At 42.1% G+C, this 15793-nt stretch overlaps 2 protein-coding genes across 3 annotated transcripts in view; one reads left to right on the plus strand and one right to left on the minus strand.

Annotated features, from left to right (window-relative positions):
* Positions 1 to 3829: 3829 nt before the first annotated feature.
* Positions 3830 to 4783, minus strand: LOC101633560 (olfactory receptor 51G2-like). Its single transcript, XM_004683148.1, has one exon. The coding sequence runs from the start codon at positions 4781 to 4783 to the stop codon at positions 3830 to 3832; it is 954 nt and encodes a 317-aa protein (XP_004683205.1).
* Positions 4784 to 13897: 9114 nt separating this feature from the next.
* Positions 13898 to 15793, plus strand: part of TRIM21 (tripartite motif containing 21) — an 8435-nt gene continuing 6539 nt past the window's right edge. The window contains exons 1-2 of one of the 2 annotated variants that reach the window (XM_012725065.1): positions 13898 to 14117; positions 14814 to 15252. In XM_012725065.1, the coding sequence (XP_012580519.1) occupies positions 14845 to 15252 (408 nt within the window). In that variant the 5' untranslated portion in view covers positions 13898 to 14117; positions 14814 to 14844. The remainder of the gene's footprint in view (positions 14118 to 14813; positions 15253 to 15793) is intronic. The other variant, XM_004683149.2, reaches the window with a different exon arrangement.

Below are 15793 nucleotides of genomic sequence, written 5' to 3' on the forward strand. Positions count from 1 at the left end.
ACAGAGTAGCAGCACAGGAGCAAGTTGTTTCTGCAACCTCATGAGCAGCACAAGCAACTGCCAGGTCTCTATCTGTCCAGGGAGCCACCGAAGCAAGTGTACACAACTTAGTGCAGTGAAGAAACAACTCTGGAGTCTGAAAAGGAAAGACCCAGCAGTGTGGCAATGGGGGAGTGGGGGATACAAGAGGATGGCAAGTGGGAGGAAAAGTGAAGCATTCCAGGATGAAGAAAGTGAGCCAACTGTCTGAAATGCATTCCCACATATATAATTTAGCCTAAGTCCTAAATTCACAGGGGTCTTTTCTTAGATCAACCTCTAAGCTTTTGTAGGTTCTGTTCTCTAGAGAACAGAAGGGACAGAATAGCTGTTTGTTGTATGAAAGTCTATCAAGAAATCATTTGTCCATGGCCAATGCATGCACAATATATGTCAGTTTGGTAAGACTTGCATTTGAAGAACAAGAGACATGCATCCTGGTTTCTATAAGACTGCTCTTTTCTAGGACCATCTCCCATTCAATCCCTCAAATGTTGGAAGCTAGGCTTAGAATAAGGGTATGAAGAATTTTTCTTGATCTAAAATATATCCAAGGTGAGTCAGCCACTCAATTCTAAGAGATCAAAGATTTATTAGAGTATGTTCTTCAGTGAATCCAGGACAAGCATTGGTGGTGAGATTATATATATGACAGATCTTAGACCAGATAGATCATTCTTATACCAAGAATTATGAATTACTAAACCCAGGAGTTCAAAGGAGAAATATGACCTTGAATAAAAATTCTACCTTGGCCCTCCCTGGTGGCGCAGCAGGTTAAAGCACTAAGAAGCTAAAGCCACTTCCCCATGAGTTTGATTCCCGCCTGCCCGAGGTGACCCACATGGCACTGCAGACCTCTCCTGGCCTGCCCGCTGCTCCCCTCAGCAGTGTACTTCGAAGATCTGCATGTTCTGCTCCCCACTTTGTCTCTGGTGAAGCCTCTCGCTGCCCCTGAGCCTCTGGCCTTTACCCCAGTTCTGTACGCACAAATCTTAAAAAAAAAAAAAAAAAAAATTCTGCCTCACAAACAAAATAAATAGCACTTGCCATCTCCCCACCCCAAAATCAAAACCACCTGATATAAAGTGTATCAATGATCTTACTGATTTTTTTAAAGTTCTCATATATTGAGCTGTGAAAATTAGACTACTATATTTGCCAAGAATTCAGTTTTTTATTCATCCACTCATTTTGTATGTAAGAGTTTACAATATTCTGGGCCATGTGATGAAATGCTAAGGTTAGAGAAGGAAAGACAAGTGTGTTGGTGCCTGCGATGAGTAGAGAAGATGGACATTAATCAAATCCGGCACACATGGAGTTGATCTCTTTGTGCTGAATTTAGTAGGTATTATCTCCACTTCATAATGAGGAAATGGAAATAGCTAAAGATCACACTGCTGGTATAAACCAAAGCAGAGGTTTTTGGTTTTTTGTTTTGTGTTTTGTGTTTTGTTTTGTAGATTTATTTGGTCTGTACCCCAGTTCTGTATGTACAGAGGCTCGGGGTGGTGAGAGGCTTCATCAGAGACAGAGTGGGGAGCAGAACAAGCAGATCCACAAAGTACACTGCTGTGGGTAGCAGCGGGCGGCTCAGGAGAGGTCTGCCACGCCATGTGGTCACCTCCGGGGGAAGGTGGGAATCAAACTCATGCGGAAGTGGCTTTAGCTTTTCAGTGCAGTGCTTTAACCAGCTGCGCCACCAGGGAGAGCCTGTTTTGTTTTTTTAATTAGGCTTTCTGCATGGGTGAGTGGCATTCCAATTAACAGAAAGATGAAGAGAAAAAGTTCATATTTAAGCACACAGATTTCTCAGATGTCAAGTCCCAAGTCACTGTTTATCATACCCTAATAATTTTTAGTGAGTAAATCAGGAACATATAGCACAGCTTTCTAAAAACCTCATAGCCCCCAACCCAACCTTAAATGCTTCGTTAGCTATTGGGTCTGAGAACAGAGGAAGGTATTGTGGGACATGCTGAGATTATCGCACCCTTGAAATAAAGTTAGAGAAGAGACCTCAAGTCCCTTCCAGCTGGTGACATCAGTGTGACTATGGAATAACTAGCAGCCTCAGGCTGACTGTGCCATTGTGTCAGGGATTCCACAGGGGAGAGGCTCCAAGCTCAGAGCTGCTGTTCAAAAAAGGCAAAAATGACAAAACCAGAAGATCCCTACAGTTCTAAACTGGGTATCAAATAGTCACACTTATTTCTGTTCCACTCTTAAAGGAACTGCTCCAGCCTCAGGGGTCTGTGCAATGTGTTTTCTTCTAACTGCCCCTGGAAGCTTGTGGTCCTGAATACCGTGTCAGCCTAGAATTTCTGATAAAGGCAGGTAGGACTTCAAAAAGATGGACATGTTGGCTCCCTAATCAGTTACAGGGGTGGTATATGGTATAGTAATGGAAGGGGCCTGGATAATGCAGTTGTTTTTTCAGCCCAAGACTTGTATATTTGATATGGAAGCTTATATAGTATGTTGTCTTCTCAAATGACCTCCTCTTCCATGATAGTCAAACTGGATGAATTAAAATTCTTGGTTGTTACAACTAGACTAATAATGTTCATCTAAACTCATGATCTTATCCATGCTTCTTGGGCTGTGTGAGCAGGAATTGAGACCTTCAGACACACTCTTTGTTACTGACAAGCACAAGGTTCTGATCCTTAGAATCTATGCAATAGCGACCAGTATAAATACATCAAACAAAATGTAACAAATATATTAACTCAAAGAGTAGAGGCATCCTTTCCAACCAGAGCTGTGTATGGGGTTCACATTCTCACCTTCTTTTCTGAGTTCCTCACTTTCATCTCCATTCACAAAAATCACATACAGAAATGTGTTAATGTTGAATGGTCACAAATATAGGTAAGGCACTTTAAATTTGTATAGTTGTTCTCTACCAAAAATGTCCTTATTTCAATTTTTCAAGAAATAGATGTGTAATTTAGGACTGAGTCCAAGGGCAATGCTGGTGATGAAGTGAGACATCTTACAGTTTGAGCAAACAGAACACCTGAGTAACCTGAACAGGATGGCCACTGTTCCTGGAGTTGGGGAAACATCAGTTAACAAAATGGTTCCTGAATCCCTGGATTCATGGAGCTTACATCCATGAAGATCACCTGCATTGACTTGAGTGGCTATTCTACCTTTCTACTATTTGGTGCTTGAGAACTATCTAGAAGTTATAGTGAGCAGCTCTCCTAGACTTGGCAATGTCAAACTTACTCTAGATCAAAGTAGAGATGTATATGAAGAGAATAAAGGGAAAACTAACACTCCCTATGCTTCTAGTAAATGCTAGGTAAATACATGTACAGTGTTTGTATACATACAAACTTCTACTTCTTAGAAGACCACTTTAAGTAAGTATAGCATAGTCAAAATACATACATATATAACAGGATCATAGTTCTTCCTGAGGCATAGAAATGAAATAGGAGAAATCCAGTGGGAAATATGAGATGCCTGGATAAACAGACATGCATACACATCTCAGTGTGCTTAAATCTCCTAGATAGATAGATGTCATGGTGGTATTGTCGGAAATAGTTCACCTCTAATCAGAAAGAACAAGAGGATTATCAAGGTGATACTTTAATATGCTTTTCAAGATCTAGCCACAAAAACTAAAATTATAGAAGCTGACAATACTGCACAAGGCTTAACAACAAGCTGAACTATTCAGAAATCTCAATCAACTCTATCTCTAATCTTCCCCCACCCCAAGATCCAGGTTGATCCACAGGGCTCATGTGCCTCTGGACACTCGGCTTTTCTAGGAGACATCAACCCTTTTCTGCTGGAAGCGCTTTAGGAGGCCCTGACGAATCTGCTTAGACTTGATGCAATAGACAATGGGGTTCATGAAGGGTGGGACCAAGAAGTGCAGGTTGGCCATGAGCACAGCCAGAGCAGGGTAGCTGTGTTTCTCTACTCGGTGCAACACAGAGAGACCCAGCTTGGGCATATAAAAGATGAGAACAATGCAGAGGTGTGAGACACAAGTGTTGAGTGCTTTGAGCCGTTCACCAGGTGATGCAATGCTCAGCACAGTCCGCAGGATCAGGGCATAGGAGAGCATGATGAGAGAGGAGTCCAGACCCAATGAAAAGAGGATAGAGATCAAGCCAAACAAACTGTTGACCTTGGTGTCTGAGCAGGCCAATCCCACAAGGTCACAGTGCAGACAGTAGCAATGAGAAAGCACGCTGATCTGGGGAAAGAACAGGCGCCGCAAGAGGATGGGCCCTGGGAGGTTGAGCAGGACAGCTCTCACCAGGATGGCAATCCCTGCTTTGGCCATGGCTGAGTGGGTAAGAATCGTGGCATAATGTAAAGGTTCCCGGATGGCAATATAGCGATCAAAGGCCATAGCTAGCAGCACACCAGATTCCACATAGGTGAAGGCATGTATGAAGAACATCTGGGCTGCACAGAAATCAAAGGGTAGCTCACGAGCGCCCAGCCAGAAGAGTCGTACCATAGTAGGGAAGGTAGAGGCACAAAGGCCTAGATCAGAGGCCGCCAGCATGGACAGGAAGATATACATGGGTTCATGTAAGGCTGAATCTGTGCGAATAAGGAAGAGGATGATACTGTTGCCAAGGATGGAAATCACACAAATAAGGTTGATGGGGATGGAAACCCAATGATGTGAAGCTTCCAGTCCTGGAAAACCAGTAAGGAGGAAGGTAGAGTGGCCAGAAGTGCTGGTGTTGCAGGAGAACATGTTGACTCCAGGAAGGAGTTGTCCACCCTACAAGTAAGAAGCATTCGATCATTTGACCGTCACTTAAAAAGTCCCCTACTAAGTATGGGCTTGGAAGAAACAGTTACCCCCAATCTTTTCTTAGTTAGTGAAAGAAACCTCAATCTTCTTAGGAGTTTCAGTCCCTTCCATTTAATTTTCGAATGCCTTCTTCAGTCCTTCTAGTTTAATCTTGTCTTTAAAGTAATATTGAATGAATTTTGTGAGATCCCTGCTTAGTGTTCAGCATCCATCCTTCCTTTTGCTTGAAACAATCTTTTTTCACTGAAGCAATAACCAGAGCCTATCTCTAGAGTGTCTTCTCAGATTAAATAATAAAGAATAATTTTCTGTTGAAAGTTAGGATGTTAGAAATAAGCAGTTGAAACTATTACTATTTGTTCTTACAGGTAGATTTTTCATTCTGTTATAACTTAGCAAATATGCCAGAAAGGACACACTCAAATAAATGATGTATTCTCAAGCCATCTTCTGAGGGGAATGGTTGGCTTTTCCTCTTTCAACACCTCCTGTATTTTCCTGAAATACCTTGGGGACACAAAATCCCAATTATTCAATAGTGACAAATTCCTTACCTATAAACACTGATTTTACTAGTAAGAGATTGACTTAACAGTAACTATTCAAGAGTTCTTCAAAGCGAAGTCTGGTAAACAAGAGCATGCAGACAGATTCACTTCTGTCAAACTCCTTCCCAAACACCACCTTACTGGTTACCTAAAGCTTGCTCACTTCCTTCTGACCTTGTCCATGAGACAGCCTTGTAGCTATGGACTCAATGAAAATCACTTTCTTCTTAAACCTTTTTAATCCTCTTACCATAAGATTTGTTATGAAAGCACCAAGTTCTTTGAAGTTCTCCAAACTTGAGGGTAGAGTGGTAAGACAGACAGGTCTTGCTGGGCACCACCTGAAGAATCAGGAAAAGAAGCATGAATTTCCAGAGGCTGCAGGTTCATTATGGGAAACAAGAGTGCAGTGTGCAATGCATAAGCATCATATAGCACTTTGAGGCTACGCAGTCTTCCCAAAAGAGCATCTCCACTTCTCTAGGTATCTTCGCACTGTACTTCAAATGTCCTGCAGAATCACCAACTGCCATTTCTCTATTTTCTCCCCAAAATCACCCTCCAATATCTGCTAGGACTTCCTGAATTTCTTGTTGTCCATGAGATCTCCAGAGGAAGAAAGTCTATTTTTTTTACTCTGTACCTTTCTACCCAAATGAACTGTCTAATCCTTTCAAATCCCAGTGCAGTTTATCTAGCCAAAATCACCACGCTTCCCCTAAATATCTCTTAACATTCCACTTTCTCTAGACTTTCAATGTTCTCATTCATCTTGCATTTTTCCATTAGAATCTTGATCAGAATACTTACAGGAAAGCAAGTGTCACTTGCTTTTAATGAATACATGCATAAGGAGAAACAGTGATTAGATTTGTCTTAGGAAGATGACAGCTATCCTAACTTTAATGATGCTCAGTTCCTGATGCTGCAGGATCCTTATGTGGCATCCAGAGGAGGAAACACTTGATCATCCTACATGTGTAGCCCATTCAAGCGCCTCACAGAGTGCTTGGGAACATGGAAAAGATTATAAACTGTTTAGCATGTGAGAGGCATTTTTAAAATGTAATAGTAGTCAGACACATCCTAGGATATCACATCCTTTCTTTCTCATGAAGTCCCCCCATTTCCAACACCTGTGAGTAGCAGCCCCATCTTTTCTTAGAGATGGAGACAGAATCCAAGAGGTAGGGAAACCTGTCAAAGGCCTCATTTAGAGTGAGCAAAAGAGACTTGTTTGAAGCACTGCCCATTTGACTCCACAGCTCATGCATCTGTCTGTTCCTCAATAACTCTCTTCCCCCAAATCTTACACTATTCTCTGAATCACTGTAAAGATTAAATAAGACATGTAAATTACTGACGGGTGTGCCTGGCATATGATAAGCACTAAAGAACAATAATGCAACTATTTATTGGTATTTACTGCTTTATAAGGAGAATGTAATTGTCATTCACATTTCCATGTGCGGAAACTGAGGTACTGGTCGAACATCATGACATGAAAAAGTAGATGAACATGAAAAAGTGTTCAAATCTCAGCAGCCTGACTGCAGAATCCAGGTTTCATAAGCACAGTTATGCAGTTTGTCTGCTAGCTGTGATGATGATTTATATTAATGTGCCACAGTGTTCATCTCCAAAGCAAATAAAATCAGAGGTTATGGGTTCTTCTCACTCTCCAGTCCACCCTGATGGCCTCCCTGCATCCTCCCATGAACTCCCTCCTCAGCGAGTTTGTAAAATTGGAGCACTGCTTATTGACTGACCTGTGCTCACACTGTGAATTAAATTAATAGGCTCTTGGTTTAGGAAAGTTTTTCCTTGAAGTAATCTCCTGAGAGAGAAATGTGATAAAATTGTGTCTAGAAAGAAAAGCAATGAAAGAGAAGTGTTTGTGGACGATTCATATCAAAAGAGAGTAGTCCAGAAAGGACCTTCTGAGGATATGAGGGAAAAAACTTAACTACACTTTCAGCCCCTCTATCACCTTCCTTATTCAGATTCTTCCAGAAGACCATAAATAATGCAAAGATTGTGTCTTTCCCTAATCAAGGAAGTCTGTCCCCAAATGGCTTGTGGTCACATTAGGAGTCATTGAAAAGAAATGACCCAGCTTAGCAAAGGTTGGAGACCCTTTTCCCACAAGATTTCCATGGCAACCAGGCATCAGTCTCCAGCACACAAGGGGATGTAAGACTCTTAAGCTGGATTTGCCGGCTGAGTCCTGGGACTGAAGAAGGCCCAGCCCTGGGACCAAGAGGAAGGTCACAGAAAAAAAGTTGCTGGCACTACAGCCCTTCCTTAGCAAAGACTGACAGGAGCTGGGGTCTCAAGTTTCCCCAAGTTTGGTAGTTGTGCTTTAGCCAAGATTGGCTCTAATACTGGCCTGTTCAGAAATAAGCCTGGAAAAATTTGCTTAAGCCATTCACTTGTAACTGGGAAGTCACAAGGTGTCTGCAAGGCTGTCAGCTGCCAGGAAAGAACTCGGAACCCTCCACCTCCCACTGCTGCTTCTAGCATCGGAAGCTTTTATTATGTTCTAGGAATGAATGGGAAGTGTGGGCACATCCTTCTCCCCATCCCACATACAATGAAATGGTCAGAGTCCACTAATATAGTACTTGAAATCTGAAAACGATCAATGAAAATTGCAGTGAAATCTAAATAAAGGAATTAAATTGCAGTTCCTTTACATTTTACATTTGTTTATAGATCTGTGTGCATATGTCATATTAAATTCTAGAATAGACCATGTTGCAAAGAGCAAGTATCAGTCTAACCAGTCAACCTTTCATTATTGCTTAATTTTTATCACTGCTATTGGGATCCCTATAGAAAAAATTATTAAATGTGAATCTATCCATTTTTAGTTAAACCTGTTTTTTTTAATGCTTAACCACTTTATTTTTCAATGATAGATCCCTCCAAATCTGACTGTGTTGCCTCACTTCAAAAATAGGCAACAACAATCCTTGATTATATTTAACTGGCAAAGCCTGGTTATTCACAAAGCGATACTTTGACCTGGGGTGAATCAAGAATTTTTCTAATATTCAATATTACATTTAAAAAATAGAGCTGACAGATGATAGGTAGATAGAATCAACTTGGCATAGAGGACTGTTTGTGTAAATCACTGTGCCTGTGAATGCCTCTCATCCTGTTTTCCAATGAGATCTCCTTCAGGCTTAACAGATGAATTTGCTGAGGGAATGTGAGGAATCTAAATATGCTGCCTTTAACTTCCTTGAATGTTTTAATAGCGTAAATATGTAATGTGTTAAAATTCTGTGTCTCCTTAGATAGCCTTAGAGTTTGGGGCAGATTGGCATCTTGTTCATATTTGATCCTGGGTAGACAGCATAAGGTTAGAAGTTGGGATCCTGGCTTTACTACTGATTAGCTAAGCCACTGTGGGCACAATGTCAATATTCAGTTAGTTTTATCACTTTCATTAAGAGTAATGTTTTCAGAGCTTTTGGGAGTTAAATTGGATCAAGAAATTAAAAGCCCTCAATACATGCCAACTATGATCCACTGTTCTACAGCTGACAACTTGGTTAGCTAAAGAGATCACAGGTGTGGGCAACATATGAGCAGACATTTCCAGGAGGAAATTGGGTCAGGCAACTGGACCCCAAGCTGAGTCTTCTATGCCTCTCTCTGCCCTATAATCAGATGGCCCACAATAAAGGTTCAAATCGAGCTTATGCTAAGAGCAGCGCCACAAGTAAACCCAAAAATTATTTCCTCCAGGTTTGGCTAGTTGTTTGAGCACTAAAAAGTGTGTTTTTATCCAGAAGTATGTTTCTGAGCAAGGAATAATCAAGCTCTTAAAAGGGCACTGATAGAAAAGCAGTTGCCCATCCAAGCCTGCTTTAATGAGAAGGGTCAAATAAGTCATTGGGGTCGCCTACCCTAGACAGACACCGATCAGTGCTGCTCAGAGGTAGCAATGTTGAAGTAGGGAGGAGTGCAGGCTTGGGCTCAGTCTCCTTACTTGCTTTGGCACCTTATTTGGCACTCACCGTAGCTCCAGAGTCCGTGTCTCCTCTCATCTGTCCCTCTGTGAAATGATGCATTTCTTGCTATGTTAACAAAGACCAGGACTTTATAATCCTCCTGTGAAGGTGGGGAAACAATAGGTCTGCTGGGATCTGGATGCAAATCCAAGAGATTTTCATTGCACTTCCTGAGCCCCCTGAGTGCTGGTTAAGGCAGCTTTGGGACTTGAAAGGAAGCATCAGGCAGTACATGCTATTTGTTCATTGGGGACACCTGGAGGACACTAAGATGCCCAGCACTGAGCACCTGCTCTGCTCTTCCCAAAGAGCCATCCCCAAGAATTGCCTGGTGGCAGATAGGGGCAGAGAGGAGCCAAGAGGATGGTTAAGACACTGTCCTTCTGGGGCAAAGGAAGCCATGAGGAATTTCCATTTCTAGAGAGAATAAGTAAAGTACTTCCCAATTTCTGCTGAAAAGAAATCAAGCAGTGTCACTAAAGAAATAGATGTGAGTACTTTAAAAGACAGGGAGTGTGTTAAGGAAAAGTTCTATCTTTATTTTCAATCACCATTATTCCCTATGTGCAGGCATAATCTATAATGATGGAACAATATCCATCCCTCTCTCCCGGTAATACTCTTAGAGATCATACAATAAGTGATGTAGTAGAAAATCCATTATCTATTTCTGGATCTGTCATGTAGTGGCTGTTCAATGATGAGCAAGTTACTTTAACTCTTTCAGCCTCTTATGCTTCAACTTATAAACGATCAATAATGGTTCTTTCATGGGCTCCTTGTTAGAGTATTTGAATGCAGTAGATGAGGGCATTCAGGAAAGGGCTTGGTACATCAAACATGCTCCATATACTCCCTTTCTTTCCCAGTAGGAAACTGAGAACTGGCTTCAGTGATCTGTCTGGAATCCTCAACATTCATAGTCAGAGTTCTGGATTTGTTTAACAAACTTTATTCTAGGATACATTTCAGCTTACAGAAAAGTTGCAAAGACTGAGTTTGTATATGTCCTTGGCCCAGTTTCTTTAATGTTAACATCTTATGTAACATTGATACACTTATCAAAATTAAAGAAGTAATATTGGTATTTATTAACTGAAATTCATATTAATTTGAATTTCACCAATTTTTTCCTCTGGTATGTTTTCTCTTCCAGGACTTCTTTATCCATTAAGTTTCCTTAGTCTCCCCTTAACTTCAATATTGCTTAAGATTCTCAGTCATGTTCACTCATCAGTCATCCCCTCTTCCCTTTCCTTCCAACATGGAAAGCAGATAATGTAGAGGTGATTCTGACTCCTGTTAATTCTTCTCCAGGTTCTAGTGTGTTCTGCAAAGTAGAAAATAGGATATTTCAAAATGGAATCCACTTAAGGTTACTATCAGTTCCTGGGTTTATCCTGGTGGTTCTTTCCATCAGGAGGCCAATTTCTGTCTTCCAGGGGCTAAATCCCAATAAAAATCTCCCCATATCTGTCATATATCCCTTTTGTCTTTCATGGAAGTACTAACAATTGTATAGATCTGAAACTTGATAAAAACCTAAAGGTAAATCCTTTTAATGATTCTTATATATTACTAAAATACTGACCTCTCTCTGACAAAATATTTTCTCTAGCTTTTTTAGCACTTTACTCTGTGATGTTTTCTTTATCCTAAAACTAATATGTGTGAAACATATATAGTATTAATATATATGACTAATATCAGGCTGTCTCTTAAATCTCGGATAAGAAAGTGACCAATGGAAATAGACAGTTAAACTGTTATTTTTTAAAAATTGGAGTTCCTTTATTCACTGTGCTTTACCCAGATATTAACTAGGTGCCAATGCTATCCTCTACTTTTTTCCACCCCTAAAAGAGTAAAGCATGTGTAAAATTAAGCTAGTAATTACTCTCTAATTCAGTAAATAAATAGGTAAGTCTTTAAATTAGAAGATGGTGTACAAATCGAGACTGAGGATAGGTTGCCCTTAAATATATAGAAACAAGATGCTTGACAAGTTAAGATTACTTGCTATTGAATCAAACAGAGGTAGTCAAACTTATTTTAACTAAACTATGTACCTGGTCCAGGTACCAGCCACTAAATACATCAGTTTCCACTCTATAAAATTAAGACTCCTAGAGAAATATAAAGAGATAATATATATAAAACACCAAGCTCATTTGCATGTTTGCTTTCAAATATATACCTCCCCCTCTTTATTGCAAGAGGTTAATCCCTACATTCTAGTTTCCCAGGCTTCCTTGTGATCTGGTTTCCAACTGTTTAGGCATTGCATAATTTGGCAGAAAAATCCACCAGATCCCCCAGGTGAGGAAGATTAGTGTCCTTTCTTCAACAGGCAATGAGAGCAAGAAAAAAAATGAGATAATCAAAGTTGGAGAAAAGGGAAGTAAGGCAAGGAAAATGCAAATCCATGCAATTATGATATTAAACAGTGATTGAGTGCGTCAAAAAAGGCAGTAGATCCAGTGGGTTTGCTCATCAGAAGAATTGCAATGAGGATCTCCATCTTACTATGAGTAGTTCCTATGAGGGGAGGGAATTTAGTTGAATCACAACTTATCTCCCAATTCTTACCAGGTAATGTTCACCTCATGGAAAACTAACTCCTTATATTTTTTCTTAGTGTAGGTGCCTATAACAGCTGTTTGTTTAAATATCTGTTTCATCTAAATCTGAAAGTATGTATATGGAGTGGTGACCCACACCAGTATGGTATTCAAGGTGCCAGGTTCAAGAGGATCTGAAATAGTTTATAAGATTAGTGTCCAAAACGCCTCCCTGGAAGGCAGGGGTGAGGAAAAATCTTCCAACTATATAGAACTTGAAGTAAGATGTCCACTTTGCTTGAAAAAAATGAACTGATGTGTACTATGTTTACCAAAGTGGTTGCCTCAGTTGTATCTAAAGGTTAATATCTGGATCAGGGCTTGAAAAAACAAAACATTAAAATTTAAAGACTGACAATAATGAATTATGGATAGATGCATGTGTGAAACTTCTAAGAAAGGGTCCCCACCCTGATAATTGGCTATTAGACCAGACTTGTCACTCATTCCAAATTCTTCCCATTTACTAGCAGGACTTTATATTTCAGTGATAAGGAGGAATCTCTGCACTATTTATCCTAAGGTTTAGACATAATTCTTTGCTCCCATAATGTACCAGTAACCCAAGTTCTCCAAGCCTCCAACCTAGACACTTAGCTCATCTACAGAATATTTTCTTTCTACACCTATTAGCATGGTGGTGAAAGGGTCATTTCCACTACCTTTTCTGAATAAATATGACCGAAACTGACTATCTATATAGTAGTTGTTAGTTTTAAACATTATTCACAATAGCCAAAAAGAGATGGACGCCTCCCAAGTGCCCATTGACAGCAAAAAAGGATATATATATACTATATACACCTATAAATATGTAAACACAATGAATGTTATTCAATCTTAAAGAGGAAGGAAATTATGTCACATGCTACATGAGTGAATTTTGAGGACATATTATGTGAAATAAATCAGTCACAAAGGGATTAAATAGTGTAGTGTTGCATTTATATGAGGGACCTAGTATAGACTAGTAGAGTCAGAAAATAGAATAGTAGCTGCCAGGAAAAAACAGGAGGGAGTGAGGGATTATTATGTAACAAAATTTCAGAATGGCAAAATGGAAGAAGTTCTGAGAATGGCTGGTGGTGGTGCCTGGTGAATGGATTCAATACTATTAAACTATGCACTTAAAGTGATGGAAATGGTAGTGTTCTATCACTTTAAAAAAATTAATAATCAGAATTCCTAGCTCAATGACAAAAACAGGGCGGCACTCACTGTCCCCTGCCTCCTCACCACTCACTGGTGGGATACCAACCTTGGCATCTTGTGGAATAAACCCTCCCCTGCTCCCCCCAACTTCCCCCTTCCTCCCCCTACCCAAGTTAAAAGAATTTCTAAAGAAAACGTTCACTTCTGGAAATGGGAAACAAAGGGCATGTGGGGGGAGGGCACCCCGGGGAGGGCCCCACCCACTTTCCTCAGCCAAGCCTCCCAGAAGCAGCTCCACAGGTGGCTCAGCTGTGGGTGCTGGTAGATCTGTGGCAAAGAAAGTGGCATGACCTCTCCACGCAGCAGAGAGATATTTCACTGTAACATTTTAGATGAGAAAGAAAAAGGGGGCGCACAAAGCAAGGACAAAATGCTGTATACTTTACTCAGTCGCAGTCTCCAAGCCCTGGGGGACCTAAGGGGGAGGCTCCGGATCATCAGAAGCTTCCAGCCTACCACCCCTGGGCTTCCGATTCTGTCCACCCGGTTTCTTCCGCAACAGTCCTTTCCTCCTCCCACCTCTTCTCCCAGCCCTCCAGTCTCCTCCCTCCCACCGCCCCGCCCACTCTCCTCCCTCTACCCTCCCGCTCTGACGGGAAATCGAAAGTGAAATAGAGAACTACCTCGGCCAAGTGCCCCAGTAAAGGAGTGCACGGTCTCCACCAGGCGACCCTTCCCTGAGGCGCCTCACCCTCCTGCTCCAGATCTGAAGAGCCGCTTCCATCCTGTCAGTACCCCTGGAGACCTCAGTATCAACCCCTTCTCATCTCTTCACCTAATTTCTGCAGTTTCCATCTGGTCCTTCAGCCCGGGAGGGGGCGGGGCTGAAAGTCACCTGGAAGGAGCTGGGGCTGGCACCTGAGCAGAGGTAAGAGGGCAGAGGCTGGGAGAACCTCGAGGAATGCAATTTAGCCTTGGGGGGTGGGGGTGGGGCTCGGGAAAGGTAGGTCTGTATTCCTGAGACTCCCACCCCTATAAGTCCCCCTCCAGAAGTGAGAGATGCCTGGTGTTTAGGATGTTAGAAATGAAGACAGGTGACATGTTTCAAACAGCTGAGTGAGGAGTTGGGGCAGAGGCGGGGGCCTGCTGGACCACACACTTCCTGGGTGTCCACAGGTGATCATAAACTTAACAGACTGAAGAGTAAAAATGTCCTCATGGGCATAGGATATACTAATGACAACCTCCACCTACATGTTGTGACTCCCCAACAACATATCTATCAGTAAGATGCTATTGAGCTGAAGCCTTATAACAATCAACACATACTTTGTATGTTAGGTGTATTATACACCATATTCTTACAGTAAGGTAAGCTAGAGAAAGAAAATGCTCTTAAGAAAACCATAAGGAAACCACATTCCAGTGCTGGTTTGTAGTTACCAACTCTGTGCATTGACTGTTTTGGATCCTCACTCTTGTCATTTAGGTCAATATTCTTGTCCTTTATTCACACACACATAGGCGCACATACACCAGCTCACTCCTTCGTGTTTGCCTTTGAACTATTTGTTTTCTCAGTCCTTCTCATCTTCTCTTCCTTCCCTACCACCACCACCACCAGCAGCAAGAGCTCACAGAGCTGCTTCCTAGGGATGGCCTCAGAGACACCCTTGATGAAGATGTGGGAGGAGGTCACATGTCCTATCTGCCTGGACCCCATGGATACGCCCGTGAGCATCGAATGTGGCCATGGCTTCTGCCAGGAATGCATCTCTGAAGTGGGGAGAGGGGTGGGGAGCGTGTGCCCTGTGTGCAGGCACAAGTTCCTGCTCAGAAACCTCCGGCCCAACCGGCAGCTCGCCAACTTGGTGGAGAACCTTAAGCAGATGGGCCAGAATACCAAGGAGGGCACACAGGGGGAGAAGTGTGCTGTGCACGGAGAGAAGCTTCACCTGTTCTGTGAGGAAGATGGAAAGGCCCTTTGCTGGGTGTGTTCCAAGTCCCAGAAACACCGTGACCATGTGCTGCTGCCGCTAGAGGAGGCTGCTCTTGAGTACCAGGTGAGATGTTCCAGAGGAGCTGGGGCTTTGGTGAATGCCTTGTTCCCTAGAGCTGGGGTTGAAGACTCACCTGTGGAATTGAGGTGTTGGGGAAATTCTGTGTCTAAGGGGAGCAGCTAAGAGCTCAGCACTACCTGCTCACTCCCCCTGGGGCTGGGGATATGCTGAGGGAATGCTACAAGTATCATATTTCCTTATAGTCTCTTAGTTAATCAGGACCATCTAGTGCACCCACCCCCAACCTGGCTGGCTCTTTAAAAAAAAAAAATGCCATCTGTTTCTTATAAATGCCCCCACCCCCACCCCGGTGGCCTAGGGGTTAAGCCTGAGCCTGTCACCACTAGGGCCTGAAGTCAATCCCCAACCACGGATCTGACCCATATATGGTGCAGCACACCTCTCCTCTGTTGCCCCACTGTTCCCCTCAGCAGTATATTTTAGTAAATCTGCCTTTTCTGCTCCCCACTCTCTCTAGCAAATCCTCTCACTTACCCCTGCACTTACACACACACACACACACACACACACACACACACACACA

Source organism: Condylura cristata, unplaced genomic scaffold (genome assembly GCF_000260355.1).
Source record: "Condylura cristata isolate star-nosed mole 26May11 unplaced genomic scaffold, ConCri1.0 scaffold00015, whole genome shotgun sequence".
Lineage (NCBI taxonomy): Eukaryota > Metazoa > Chordata > Mammalia > Eulipotyphla > Talpidae > Condylura > Condylura cristata.